Below are 15,641 nucleotides of genomic sequence, written 5' to 3' on the forward strand. Positions count from 1 at the left end.
ATGGAGCAACTCTCCGTTGCCTAATCGATAACTCGCCACACAGCAAAGTCACTATTTGGACAGCTCACTTGTAGGGGCATCTGGGAAGTGATCGGCTGCATTCGATTTCTTTCTTAGCTAAAAGCAATGGCGAGTTTGGCCGCGCAGACGCGGATGTTCTGCCAGCTTGTGGGAATAGCTCGGTAGTTAGGCATTGATGCTATTCCTATACAGTTCCTGCAGATTGATAACGATTTGCTATCTGTATTTCCCCTGTTGCTTGCCTGACAGCAGCGGACCTGTTCCTCAGAGGAGGTAGAGTATCTTGTCTTTTCCACCAATGCTGCATGTCTGGGAAACTGTCCGTCGAAAATGCAGTCTGTGTAGAGATGCACTTTAAATGAAGCTTTTATAGCACCCACCCGCGTAACTGCTTTGGGACGCGTTAGCTGTCGCTACAGTTTCAAACATCCCGCTCTTTACTGGATTTAAATCTCCAATGCAGAAAGCATTTCAGTTCTCATTATATTAGTGGCCCAGCTGAAGGGTGTAGGGTCGGAAAAAGGCAGGCAGGCTTTTTTTTAGAAACATTGGATTATGATGCAGAAGTTAAGAGCAACCCATCCTTGATGCATTTCTATTTACACTGCCATTGCTGCTTTTTCTTCTGCGACTGCTAAATGTTTTCCCCCTAGCTTACCAGGTTGTGTACATCACATGCTCGAGAAGAAATATTTGTTCTGTAAAACAAAATTTGTTTCCACTGTTTGAATATGTTGGAGTGTTTGGTTATGAAAAGTTCGAGGACACCATTTATAGCCTAAGCGTGTCTGCTGGCTTTGATCTGCACTTTCCTCCTTTTACAATCAAAATAAGCCTCGCTGCTCCATGCATGAGCAAGACGTTGGCTTGTGGCCATCTGAAAACAGTCACTGTTTACTTCCTCAGAAGTGAACGGCACGGCAGTCTGCAACAGTCTTACCATGTCAGACTGCATGCGTGTGTGTCCAGCTCCCCAAACTTATTCTGCACCTCCCAGGGGGTAAATAATTATTATTCCTGGGCCTGCAACTGTCTTGGTGAGTTTTTAACCAGTTAAATTCCTATCAAATGGCACATAATGGAGCATCTCTCTCTTTTTGTAAAAAGATTTTGGGTCACATTTGCTCACTGGCCAGGCATTCCCTCTGTGTAGGGAAGTGCAAAAGGTCTTGTATTGCAGAGAGCACCTGGTGAAGCAGGGGAGTCCCGCATCAGAGAAAGCAGCACTGTGCAGACCGGTCTAGACTAGGGTGTGCAGTAAGCAAAGTCTGAAAATGCCCAGTTGTGCCTCATTTATGTATAAGGAGGGGGACCGAGAGATTTTTATACAAACTGCTGCAGCGTGCAAACGTCACCCGGCGTGAGAAGGGATGGTACCTGCTTGCTCTCTGTGCTAATGCCCAGCGTCTCTGTAACTAGCTTATTTTCCTCGCTGCAGGACAGACAGTTTGCCGGGGTGGAACTCAACGCCCCTGCTACAAGATAGTGTACTTCCACGACGCCTCGCGGAGGATCAGCTTTGCCGAAGCTCATGAGGCCTGCAGAAGGGACGGCGGGCACCTCGTCAGCATTGAATCAGAAGCGGAGCAGAGACTGATTGAAAAATTTATTGAGGGGCTCTTGGCTTCGGATGGAGACTTTTGGATAGGCCTGAGGAGGAAAGGGGAAGACGTGGATAACAGCACAGACTGTCAGGACCTGTACGCATGGTCTGATGGCAGCTCGTCCGGATTTCGGTAATGGTAGTAGTCTTCTGTACGCTGCTTCTGTGTTGAGCCCCAGAGTGCTACAGAGAAGCACAACACACCAAATCCAGGATGAGGCCATGTCACTGCCTTAGCGCACCAATAAACACACCCAAGGTGCGCGCTAGGGGCTGTGCTGTGTTGTCTTATCCAAGATCTGGAGCATGCCAAGGTCCTATCCAAAGCATGTACAAAGTGGTGTTTGATCCTAAGTGGCAGGACCCCTTTGCTCCCCTGCACGGCGGGTCATACCCTCTGATTACAGCAAGAGAAAACAGGGCTTGAGAAATACAGAGTTCATGGAAATCCTTACAGGGCTTGATATGTGTTTTGCCTTGAAGCAAGTGGACAAGGCTTAAGAAATACAGAGGAAATGGAGATCCTTACAGGGCTTGGTAGGATTTTTTGCCTTGAAGCAAGGGGGTCCATGAATATTTCTGTAATTATGCCCTTGTAATACTGTGCTACAGAACACGATCCTGATACATTCCTAGCTTCCACACACTGTTTAGTTCTTATCGAACCAGAATGTGTTTAGCCTTAAAAGCCAGGCCTGCCTGTAAGGCCCAGCTTTCTAGGAGATCAGTAAGAATGAACCCATCAGCAGTTTGTGTTTTCTGGGTATAGAGAGAGAATAATTTATACTCCAAATGCTGCCAGATCCCTGAAAGCCTGAGCAACAGGAGGCCAATACTGCAGTGAATTTGCTGGTTCAAGAAAGTTTTGCCAAAGAGGCAGTTACTGCAGAACTGCTAATTAAAGTTACTTAAAAAAAAAAAAAGGTGAACGCATGGGAACTATTCCCTTCATTATCTGGCAAGTTTTGCAGCTTTTATAGCGATCGAATCATCTACTTCATTAAATAGCCCAACGGTAATTAAATATTTTATGGCATCACTTAACTGGGTATATACGGCAAAGTCTTAATCGGAGTTCTTCTGTGTGCATTAAAATATCTTGTTGATTATTGCAAGATCGATAAGCCACAGTAAGGGAAAAGGCCTGCTCTTTTTTTCTCGACTTCTTAAGATGAGTTTGTTGAGAGAGTGGAGGAAAAGCAGATGTTGGTATCTTCCAGCAAGCGGAGAGGAGCGTGGTGCATGTGCATATTGAGATCAAGGTGAGGCGAATCGTTGGAGAAAATGCTCACCCTTTAGGTCGCAGCAAAGCCAGATGTGAGAACCGGCCTCTACGGCTCCCCCTGTGAACTGCAGGTCAAGAGATGGGCCGGATCTGTGGCTGCGGCTTCTGTGCAGCTTCTGTCCTGGGCTCCAAAGAGACCCTGTCTCAGGGGTCGTTCTCCTGTACCCTTTCTGGTCCGAATCCCTGCAAGTAGATGGTGGCAATTTGGGGCTAGACCCCCTGCAGTTACGAATGGGCAATGCTCAGTTGACTTCAGTTGCAGGACCTGGGCTGTGCCAACTTATTTCCAGGGGATGTGGCCCAACGTGGTAGGTCGACACTTTTTTTTTTTTTCTCAATTAACTAGTATTTCCTCTATAAAATCACCGTTTGTATTAGAACACTGGGATTCACGTAGGTTGTTTTTTTCCATCGAGAAACCTGTAATACAATGAGCAAAGTTGCATATGCTGGAAACCAGAATTGGAAAGAATGCCTTATAATGAATGCAAGCCTTTTGGTTTGACATCTGTCCAGTAGTTTCCCTTGTGAAATAATCTGACAGATCTGGAATTGTTTCTGTTTTAGGGGCCAGGTTTCCACATGTGCCAGCTCCTTTCTCCCTTACTCGCAGCGAGTGAGACGGAGGTAAACTCTGACCGATTCTGTATATTTTTAAGACAAAAAAGATTGAGGCCAGCGAGCATAAGTCTTGTGGCTACAAGACTTGCCTAATGTCTCTTAGGAGCTCTTGGATACTGAACTCTTGAATGAGCGTTTTGCCAAAGTCCGGCTATATAAACTTAAAAGTTTTACTCTTCTAACAGTGTAAGCGCTAAAATGCCGGCACAGTAATTGGTACATAATGGAGGTGCTAAATAACAAAGGAAGGCTGCCAGTGCTCCATTTGGAAGGCGCTGTCCTTTTTCCAGCTGCAGTATTTTCTTATTGCTGGAAAAAGCCTCACTCTCAAGACGGGTTTTTCATTTTCGTGCATTTCTAGCCAGAGGAAAAGAGATTCTGCATCAGCTTCTTCACTTCCTTGGAAAACAGAAGTTAAAATTGTGTAGGCAATGAAGATTTATGATCTCTGGCCTCAGCTGTTTTTGCCCTAAAATTGCAGTAAACCTTGAGTTTACGTTGGTTTTACTGTGAGTAAGGGAGTGAGATTCTCAGCCCACATCGGATTCCCCTGGGCTTTAGTACCTAACTCCCTTATGTCCTTTGACCTCCCTTTCTCTTCCAGCTCTGAGATCTCTAAGTGGTATTCAAACACTCTCTTGACAGCAAAAAGTCATTTTGTTAACCGGCTCTGCTTCGGAGCTCCCGTCCTGTGAAAATGTCCTTTCCCAGCTCTAAAGGACCTCGAGATCATCTGGTCCAACCGGGGATTGAACCTGCAAATTTGGTGTGAAACAACACACCGTTCTTATTATTAGCATTAGCATGACTCCAGCGGATGAGAGCATGCATGTCAAGCCGTATACAGCTGTAGTTATGCTATCGCTGATGCTTAGGGTCCTATGCTATGTTCCAGGTTTGTAGGAAGCCGCGTCCTATCTGACACAATGTTTGGTTGGTTTTCCTAGGAACTGGTATGAAGATGAGCCCTCCTGTGGGAGCGAAATCTGCGTTGTGATGTATCACCAGCCCTCTGCCCCACCTGGTGTCGGAGGTCCTTATATGTTTCAGTGGAACGATGACAGATGCAACGTGAAGAATAACTTCATTTGCAAATATCCTCTTGGTAAGGAGCTACCCCGCGTTGTGTAAAAATGACTGCAGTCTTGTTCCCAAGGGAGGGCATATTCCAACCAGATGACATTGTCCCAGCTTATCTCCTCAGTACAGGGAGACAAATGCATTTACATGAATAAAGTCCTTTCAACAGGAGGGTCTCAATACTGCCTTAGTTAGTGGCCTTGTGAGAATGGACAGACTTAGAGACTCCAAGAGTTTTTCCAAGGACTTTGTAAATGTTCAGAGTTGTTTATGGACTCCCAAGGGAGGTGGTGCTCTCCACTACCTTGGGGGTCTTTAACAGGAGGCTAGACATACACCTGGCTGGGATCATCTAACCCCAGCACTCTTTCCTGCCCAGGGCAGGGGGTCAGACTTGATGATCTACTGAGATCCCTTCTGACCCAAACATCTATGAATCTATGAACTGTGGCCTGAGGGCAGAGCACGCCTTTACAAAGGCCAACACAAGGTTCTCTCACTGGATTTACTAGACTGGGTGATTCTAGTCAAGCATGTAAACGTGTATTGTTTTTTCTTTAGACAAGCCTACAAGTGCCCCGGAAGAGGACTCTCATGTGGGTAAGTCCCAGATGCTTGTGTTTGGGGCAGGGAATTGGTAAAAATATTCACTTCCATTCCTAAATGCATAGATCTCGAGAGACTGAAAAGCCACTGCACAAAGAGGGTTTCCTCCTTTTAGCGTTTCCTTCTGGTTGGCTCCTAAACCCGATAGGCAGCAGCCTGGCTTGACATGGTGTTGGTGCTGGATTTGGAGCCCATCGCCGTGCTGTGGAGCTCGCATCCAAAGAAGAAAAGATTAAAACATCCTGTTTGCAGATGGCAGTGTCTGAATCCTTTGTTCTCCTTTCTTCATGACAACTTCTTGAGTTTCTCCAGTACTTAATGAATATATACAATATTAACCGTGGTCTTTTACCTTGTGTTGTCTTAGGGTCTCTGAAACCAACGTCCCCAGAAGAACCGATCAAAGAGGAGACTCATGTAAAAGGTAGGCAGCACGTTCAATGGCTAGTCGTACCCTCTCCCTGTAGACATGCCTGCAGCTTCCACTAACCTTGAATGTTGAGCTGATTATTCGGGTATCTAACCATAAACGTAGAAGTCTGAATCTAGACACTCATGACTGAAAACTTTGTCTGGCGTCTTCATAGCTTCAAACCTAAACTGGTGGTTGTGGCTGCCAGACAAATCAATGCCAAAGCTGTACAAAGTAGTTTGGACCTGCAAGTATGACCTTTAAATTAGTAATTTGCATTTGAAAGGTCAAAGGCATCAATTTGGTGCTAGTGGACTGACTTCATCCCTTTTGCTGCGTGAGGGGAGAAGAGGACTGAAGTTGGATGTATCGAAAGTTCAAACATTAGCCTGCCTATTGCTGAGTAGAGGCAGAAGGAAATTTGTTACTTGGTCATTTAACAATACTTCCCACTCTGAAATTGCTTCTGATGGATGCTTAGACCTTTCAGAAGACACCAGGTCTCATGCCTTAAATCCATCATTACCTTCACAAGATTAGATTGAGTGAAATGACACCCAGTTGTCCAACTCTGGGAATATGTCTAACAAATTAGGGCATTTACAGTTTGGCTTAAATACTGCCCTTTCCCCTTCCTGTTATCTCTCACATCCTGCTGGAAGACAAGTTATCCTTCTTCAGTACTGCTGACATAACTTGTACTAAATATATTTGGAGATTAGACATGATTCTGACCCAGTCAGGCAATTCCTATGTTCCAGTATTCATGCAAAAAGGAAAAATGAGGTTCCTGTATTCCCAGCTGGGAGATTAATATATCCTCCAGTACTTAATAAATATGTACAATATTAACCAAGGTCTTTTATCCAAGATGTTGTCATAGGATCCCTGAAACCAACATCGCCAGAAAAAACGATCAGGGAGGAGGCTAATGTAACACTTAAAGAAGCCAAAGGTAGGCAGCACGTTCAATGGCTAGTCATACCTTCTTCCTGTAGACATGGCTGCAGCTTCCCCTGACCTTGAATGTTGAGCTGCGTATTCGGGTATCTAAACATGAATGTAGAAGTTTGAATCTAGACACCCATGATAGAAAATTTTGTTTGGCATCTTTACAGCTCCAAACCTAAACAGTTGTTGTGGTTATTTAATATATAATAATTAATACTGTAGTATAGTTAATATAATAACATACAGTAATTAATATAGCTCATATTCATGTAGCTCAGTTTGGTCTGACTTGCTATGCTTGAGTTGGGAGATCGTTCTGTAGGTGAACTGTCACTGTGAGATGGGGGGGATAGCTGCTGATAGCTCTGAGTAGGACTGGGAAATTTTTTCTAACATTAAGCAGCACTGCCTTAGACACCTGTTGATGTCTCTGTAATACTCTGTGCATGCAAAATGCATTGCAACCTGGATAAAAGTTGTAATTTCATATTTTTCCCTCCAGAACCTGTTTTGAGTCTTGCCTATATCTTAATCCCCAGCATCCCTCTGCTCCTCCTCCTGATGGTCGTTACAGCCATCTTCTGTTTTTGGCTTTTCTCAAAGAGGCAAGTGATATTGTTGAGCAAAAAATGAACCTTTTGTGTCTTGTTTGGCCCAAGAAACCTTGTTGCAGTTAGCTGTAGACTTTACAAGCAAGCCCAATCAGTGCAAGCAGGAGAGTTCAGAAATGTGCAGCTTGTCTGAATAACGCTTACAAAAGCAGTATGGGCTTTGCATGTTGCAGTGCTGATATAGTAAATCTGTTAGTTTTTTTCAGATTATAACCATGCAGTATTTCTGGCATCGCACAAACATGTACATAAAATGATAGTTTGGGAGTTTCTCCCTAGAATTACCAAATATTATTTGTCCAGATTGTACCTATAGCATTTTATTTTCCTGTATCTTCTCTTTGCTTTCCCCACACAACTGCACAGAGTCACTCTACCCTTATCACTGCTCAGTCTTTAAATCAAGATGAGGACTGTACTCAAATTAAAATGTTATGAAGAAGGTGCACATGAGACTCCCAGAACAACATCCACTGTTTTCCCAGCGGTGTTACTGAATGAGATGAAAACAGCTAAAGGCTTCTTGTGTTGCTACTTACTGTTAATGTGTGTAATGCTATATCTTTTACTGAAAATGTATTTAAACTCTGCCTCCTACCCTGGTCCACTCACAGGCGATGCCAGGCTATTCTTTGTTGAAGAGCAGGGAATTGTAGGTCGCTAATTCAAACATGGGCCAAAGTGTTAGTGAATGAAACTGTTTACTGGGCCATGTAAAAATGCCCTATTCCTACTGGCCAGGTGAGATGGCATGACCCACACTGAAATTAGTACCCACATCAACAGAAACGAAGGAGTGAATGGGCCTCAGAGTCCCATTTCTTTTCGGAGTCGAGCTGAAAAGACAGGAACAGAGAATACAGTTAAAGCACTGTTTGTTCTGTGGACCAACTGCTGCATCAGGGAGTTTTCAGGAGGAAACTGGGCAAGGCTGTTGCGGGGGTGGCGGCATTCAAATATAAGGGCAGATTAAATGGGTGAGCAAAAGAGTAGGAAAAGGAAACAGGAGTGGCCGGTAGTTGATTTCCCCAGCTCCTTGCATTCATGGATCTTAACAAATTGTGTGAAGGTACATGGAGATGCTCTTAAACTGCCCTAACATTGTTTGACTGGTCAGCACCTGGCGCCCCATTTCAGACCAACTAGAGAATCGGGGGGGGATTGTTCGAGTGGGTAGTCACATGCTCAGATACTTCAGCACCTTGGCCAGCACCCAGTTGCTGCAATACCCATGGGCACCCGATGAGCTCATGCCATCGGTATCCTCCTTCCTGGTGCTCGTAGAGATGTAGATCCAGAGCAGGATCCCATCGTGTTGGAGCTGAAACCTGGTACCTCACAGTCCCACTTCTCTCTTGTCCCACTCACGTGAGGTCAGAATGAGTAAGTCATATGAGCAAAGTATGATAGGGAAATTATCAGACCAGTAATGCCTTTGTTGCAGCTGCAAATAAGAAATGATGTGTCCTTGACTCCAGGCTGATGGTGGTAACGATCCTGACATGCCACCATTCAGCATATTGTTAGAGATGTGCAATACTGTTCTGTGACCTGTCCCTTAGAAGAACAGATAAGGAACTGTCTTTTTTTTTTCTTTCCCCCCTACGTCCCTCCTCCTTCACTAAGGAGACAAGACCGAGTAGATGCAAGTCCAAAGGAGCAGGATGTCTGGCTCTCTCCCCAAAGGCCAAACAGTCCCAATCTGGAGATTTACAATGTAATTAAGAAACAATCAGAAGCAGATCTGGCTGGAACCAGGCCTGACACTAAGATTTCCTCCTTCCATTCGCCTGGAGACAATATGCTGGACAACCTCTCTGGGGATTATGAGAACGTGGCTGTGAACACTTCTGAGAGCGGCTTTGTGACATTGGCCAGTACTGAGAGTGGCTTTGTGACCAACGAGATCTACGAGCTGTGCAGTGACCGGGTGGGGAGAAGCAAGGAGTCGACCTGGGTAGAAAATGAAATATATGGTTACTAAGGAGACTGGAAACCCTTGGATGTGGATGATGCAGGAAATAGAAATCAGAGTTATGCAGTGATAATGGGCATGAAAGAGCATCCTAGTTTCAGATCTTCCTTCTGCTCTCTCCTTCCTTTTTTTCTAGGGACACAACTTTTTTCAAACAGTCAAACTCAACGCATCTGTCTCGCTTTGCATCCAACGCCCTGTTCTTTCAGAGTTTTGGTTGCTTTTTCTGTTGGACATACAAATTTCCTGAGCTCCAGACCTGACGTTTTTCTATGTGTTTGCAACAGAAAACACAATCCACATCCCATTTTTGTATGGTTTAAACGGACCTCCCCCTAAGGAAGTTGTATGTCACTTGCTGAGCCATCCTTGCTTTCTCACAGCTGCTTCTGAGACTGCTGCTGTGGTTCAGAGTTGGTCGTTGTTTCCACTGCAATGGTGGTTTAGTGAGAGAGTTTCTCTGCTGGCTGGTTTGCAGCCGTGACGCTCAGGCACTTGTACGGGACTTGATAGTGTAGCCTGTGCTCCATTCCCTCCCTCCTAGTTTCATGCAACCTGAGACATCTCAGACCCAGCACTTACCACTGTGCCAGGCATAAGGCTTAATTTTTTGAAGTAGCTAGAGAAATGAATCATTTCACAAGTCTCAGCAGATGCTCTGGATTCATACAGCTGATCCTTCCACTGCTCTTATTCTTCTGGCAAGACAATGGCAAAACGAGAATGCAAGAAACACCTCATTGTTGCACATGATGAATGGGTCATTGCAAAGCATGTTTAAATGACCTTAGAAGTTATAGCAACTGAATGTGGCGGGGTGTTGAGTCTGTGTCATACCTGGACATCTAGAGATATGTAACATGCCCTCTGTGACCAACTAACACCTGGTTCCTGTAGATTAAATGTCCTGGTGCTGTCATAGTCTAGATTCCCCCTTCTGCCGGGGAGCTGTCCTGGGCTCCACGAAGACTGTCTGGGGCTGCTCATCTCAGCGTGAGCGGGGTTACGAGACAAGGTGAGGGAATGAAACCGGACTCAAAATCTCATTGTGAAGTATAACGTGACACTGTGCAGTAACTGGTGATGGAAACAGCTCTGTTGACCTGTTGTCAGAGTAACCACAGCTACCCATACACCGGGGTTAGAGATATGTCAGGGAGAAAAGACAGGCCCAGGTTGGGTGTCTGCTTCTGGGCTTGAAGGCGATGGTATGGGTCCATTTTTTGTTTAAATTCCATCTTTGGAGCAGCTTTTGTGCTCTAGTAGCAATGTTTCCTGGCCTGTCTCCAGGCTTTGAATTCAGCATCCAATCATACATTTCTGGATTTCTTAATTCCCCAAAACTTTGTTTTCAGAAACCATTCGGTTAAATTCAGCAAAAGTTTGCCTCGCCATATAGATCTGAACCTACCCTGAAATACTGGCAGTGAACTTCACTGCTGCCCCATGTTCAATCGAGAGCGTGCTCACATGCTCGATTAAAGAGGCCTGCGGTCCTGACTGGACCAGCTGAATCCATTCAGTTGGAGTGGATGGGATGCTGCTTCCTCAACAAGGGAAGAGGGACATGGGTTAGATAGGCAAGGGGCTGAGCTGGATGTCAAAACTTGGCAGGAAACTTCACCAGAGCTGGGGGTGATCCAAGCTGTGAGTTTGGTTCTGCCTGTTATGGCCATGAACTTCTTCCACATTGGCATCTGGGGCTGCTATGTGCTTCTCTTTCAATTCCAGTCCAGCTTTCTCTTAAGTGAAAATATATGCCAAAGTCCCTGTATTTCATAAAGTACCATGTAAGGCGAAGCACCAGATGTTTCTGTGAGGCAGGGCTTTGACTGAACCATGTGCAGAGAAGGTGAATCCAGTCCTAAGAGACCAAGTAAAGATTTTGTGTTGGATTTGCATTTCTGCAAGAGCTCATTCTTATGTAAAGGATTACAGATGTCAGGAGATGACCCGGTGCAAGGCCCCTTTACATAGCTGCATCGTAACTGCGAATGTGGCCCAAGCTATATGCCAACAAACCCCGAATATGGAAACAGGAGAGACGAGAGTTAGCCAACCTCTGTTATCAAAAGCTGGAAGTAAATGAGTGAAGCAAGATGGTCATTCATGTACAGGAATGAATTTATCACTGCTTGAATCTGGGATGGGTAGAGCCGGGTCCTTTCACACTTGGCTGCTTTCCTTATCGTTGTCTCTGTTTCTCCGTTGTTTGCAGAATGTTTCATGGGGTTTCTAAGCATGTGGAGGAACTCCAGGGCACACACAGTCCAGAGAGATGGTGCAAGGGTCTGTCATCCCTGGACATCCAGAGATATGCCAAGAGTCTGCAAGAAATCACCCGAGGCTGGAGTTTGCATCCAAATCTCCGCCAAACCATATTGGGATCTATGCGTGAATATAAAGGAGCTGTGGCAGGTCTGTGGTTGAACTGGATTCCTACCTGGAGCAGAGAAGGGAATAACATTGTACAGTTGAGCCACAGGGATGTGGCATGAGACCTTTGTTGCTATGTTAAGCACTGAAACAGGCTACGAGACGATGAGCAGAGATGTCTGGTACCTATTTTAGTCAGCGCCTGGTGTGTTCTGACACCTTTTGAAGCACAATGTGAGACAGCCCCTGAATCATGGGAATGAGATTTAGGTCTCACAATGGAGGGACACCCCTTACACACACCTCCCCCCCACCACACTCATATCCCTTCACTTTTAGCATCTCGTCTCCTCTTCTTTGTCCAGAAGAATAATGCAAATCCAACAGTCATGTGGGTGGCTACCTAACATGAGCTGGAGCATCAGGCAGCCTTTCTCGGAAACTGCTGAAACCAAGACCAACAGTGTGCAAACCTTGTGGGTCTGTCAGCAGGCAGGGATTTGCTGAGAACGGCTGGCCTGTGAGTTTGAATTTGTGACACCCCAGAAGGGTAGGGACCAAGGAATCACTTTTTTTTCCTGTGCGTCCTTAAGAGGCAGTGTCAGCCCTGAAGCAAGCTCTGTTCCACGTGCCGGCAGAGGGGCATCTTCCCAAATACCAGCTCATTTCTAGCAGCCAGGCGTCATCACGCTAACCAGTCCTGTACAGCAACCTTATCTATAGCTGTTGGGTGAGGTGCGCTCTGCTGAGAAGCCCGTGAGTAAGGCAGGGTGGGACCAGGGAGAAAACACTGATATTTGGGTTTACTATTAACTGGCTTACTGTTTAGGGTTTGACCATCTGTTTTCTGTTTGTGAGGGTTTGTGCATAGTCACAATGTGTGGATCGGTAAGCAAGGTCTAGTGTGCTCCATAGGAAACATGAGCTAAACCATGTGGCAAGGTCCCTGTACTGCATGTTAGGGCTGCAGAGAGGGGCTCCAGTGTCAAAGCCAGACGGTCCTGAAAACTAAGATTCCTACTGAATTAAATCTAGAAATACGTATGCTCTGAGCAGCGTCCCCTCCCCCAGGAACTGGATACTTGATTCCATTTCTTCGGGGCTGGCCCCACTGTGCATAGTCGGAGGACTGCAGAGAGGCGGTTTTTATTGGACTTGCCTGTCTAGAAGAGTTGGCAGCAGGACGCTGGAGCCAGGCCAGGTGTTTAGGCTGCTAGACAGCTGAGAGAGGCAGTTTGGGTTTGGGAGATCAGTGCCTGAGCTGGATGCAGAAGTAATGGCCATTAATGCAGTGCTTAATGGTGTCACTGAGAGGCGCATAATGTGGAATACGTTACTGACACCCCAACGAGACGGTAAGACACAGTCCAGTTTGGAGCTGTTGTTTCAGGCCTTGCAGACTTGAGCAGACGCAGCACTGCCCTGGTGTGCACGCCATTCACCTTCAGTTTTCCTTGCTGTCTCAAGTGCTTGAAGATGTTTAGACTTTACGTGGGAGTGTGGATTCAGAGCACATCCCTACAGCATGGGGCAGCTCCTGTGGCTTTGGAGACAGGGAGAGGAGCATTTCTAGGAAGAGCTAGACTTCTGGATGAGGTGAGCCCTGCCATTAACACTCCAGCTGGGAGCGTGTTCATTGGGCCGGTTTCCAGTGCCCTCTGGGAGCTTTTGCGTTCGCTCTGTCCAAGTGTGTCTAGCAAGCAGGCTGCTGCAGCGTGGGGTTAGGTCATTCTGACTCTCATCTCCGCTCAGTCCTGGAGGCTTGAGCTGCTTGTTTTATGTTCTTGTGTCCAGTTCCTGAGAGGAGTCCACCGCACTTTATCTTAGCTCCACACAAATGGTTTTCTTATTCCAGACATGGAGCTGATTCCTAAACGTGGCATGGGGCACATCATCATGAGATGTTTACTGCAGAGCTGCCTCGTTCGTTCTGCAGTAAACGTCTCAGCATCTACACGTTCAGTCCTATTAGGCTGCAGTAAACTAATAAACTCAGCATCACATAGTGCTAATACAAGTACTACCCTTCTCCGGAGTTTTTGCATGTGCAGCAACACGTGTGTAGGCACTGACCGGGCTGGCTGGGGCAGAGGGTGCTTCAGTGCAGGGCTGCCTACCAGCTAGCCTCGCACTGGAGCACCCACATACCCCAGCCAGCCCCTCTGCAGCACGTTGAGCCAGGGTGTGGGCAGCCCAGGGCTAGCAGGTTGATCCCCCAGCCCCCTGCCAGCTGGGGCTGATCTGCCCCAACTCAATGTACTGCCATCCCAGGTGCACATGCAAATGCAACCTCCAAGAGTAATAAACTCACTAAAATTTATTGCTTTGGATTAATTGCACATACAGACATATTGAGTTTGAATGTTCACAACTGGTCTAATAGCAAGGTTGGGGTGTCAGATGGCAGCTCCTTGGTATGGAGCTGGATATGGTCTATCCAAGGGAGGGGGAGGAAGGACTAGTGCTATCAGTGTTATCATGAAACTAGAAACACAGTGTCCAAATCCTCTCTTTGCCACAGTCTGATCTGGGCAAGTCTCTTAAGCTATCTCAGCCTGGTATCTCTAGCATGTCCTTTCCTCACGGGGGTTTTGTGAGGCTGAATGCATTAAAGATTGTGAGATGCTCAGAATCTGGGTGCCAGGGCCATGTAATAGCCCGGCGTGTTAATTGTGTTGTCCACTCAGGCTTTGAGAACATCTGGAAGCCTGCTGAAAGTCGGTCATTACATCAAGTTTTGGCCAGGAGTCTGACTCCACACATGGTCGGGTTGAGCAATTTTGGTGCCTGCCACTACTCAAAGCAAATGATGTTTCTTATTTATAAGCTGTTGGATCTCGTTCATCCTTTTTGAAATGCAATAAAAAAATGGTGAAATGCCTATTTATGCATAAACGCCAAGGCCTGATATTCTGCACTGGTTGCAGTTCCGTTGAGTTCTTGCAGCACTTTCCATCCATAATTTCAATGTAGCATATAAGCCAGTGTCTCTCTTGCTCGGTGCAATATGTGCCTTCCCTGATGAAGCTTCTGACGGCTGAACCCAGAAGGATGTATGCTGGAAAGCAGGTGCCGAGTGATGGTTTCACTGCCAGTAGATACAGTTAGACCGGAGTCTCCAGAATCATGGAGACAGCTTGGGCTTCTCCAGCGACTCTCAGGTGAGAATTACTTAACAGCCCCCTCTCATCCAGGAATGCCTTATGACTGTCATTCATTCCCCAGACGACTGTTACTAATTAGGAGTCTGTGCTAGTGTCACGGGGAGAGGTTTCCCCTGGTGAGAGGGATTAATTAAGAAGATTTCCCATGTTCCTAATAGTCTGCACATGCTGTACAGTAGGGGTGTTGTGGGAGTCTGCTGCCAGACTCCTGGCACAGTGACCATTATACCATAGAAGAGTGGTTTTCAACCCCAGAGGGTCCACAGACTATGTGCAAGGGGTCTGCAAAAGATGAATCCAAGATATGTGAATACCTGCACTTACAATTCAGAGGGGTCCACACCTCCATTTGAAATGTTTTCAACCTGAAAAAAGTCTGAAAACCACTGCCCTAGATGCATGGAAAACTAGCAGGCTGAAGCAGCACAGATGCTATGGTGCAGTGACTGCAACTGGAAGACGTCTGAGCAGTCTGAAAACTGCACCTACTCTATACCCTGTTTGCACTTAGAAGCCTTTTGGGGACCTGGATGTCAGGTCATTGATCCACTGAGATTGAAACCAGGCAAGAGAAGGGGAGAAAGAAAAAATGTGGGAAGAGTTGCTAACTGGGTATTTACAGCTCCCCAGGTAAGTCTCCCTGGCTGCATGAGGACAAACTAAATAACCCATGTGTTACATATGGCAATGGAGTGAGACCGACCACGAGGGGTCTAAAATGTCTTCTGCAGCTGACAAAGTTTGTGCAAAGTTTGTTTTTTCTCCTATTTGAAAAAAAAAACCACACAAAAAAAGAGAAAAATCCCCAAACATGGAATTGAAGCAAAATCCATTCGCAGAAGCCACCAGGAAGCAAAGATGTGCCAAGGGCTTTGGCAGAAGGTGTTTATGTGGGAGAAAAAAAACAACAGAAGTGAGTGCAGGACGTGGCTGGGA

General features: G+C 46.1%; 1 protein-coding gene across 1 annotated transcript; it reads left to right on the top strand.

Moving 5' to 3' along the window:
* Nucleotides 1-230: 230 nt before the first annotated feature.
* Nucleotides 231-12,916, top strand: LAYN (layilin; the record flags this gene model as incomplete). The annotated part of the gene is made up of 9 exons (XM_019546912.1): nt 231-294; nt 1,460-1,757; nt 4,478-4,635; nt 5,172-5,210; nt 5,584-5,640; nt 6,500-6,583; nt 7,082-7,184; nt 8,817-10,180; nt 11,384-12,916. Coding segments are annotated over 8 exons (1,161 nt in total), but the record flags the coding sequence as incomplete, so codon positions are not given.
* Between the last annotated feature and the right edge of the window lie 2,725 nt (nt 12,917-15,641).

This window comes from Crocodylus porosus, unplaced genomic scaffold (assembly GCF_001723895.1).
Source record: "Crocodylus porosus isolate Cpor-Errol unplaced genomic scaffold, CroPor_comp1, whole genome shotgun sequence".
NCBI classification, from domain to species: domain Eukaryota; kingdom Metazoa; phylum Chordata; order Crocodylia; family Crocodylidae; genus Crocodylus; species Crocodylus porosus.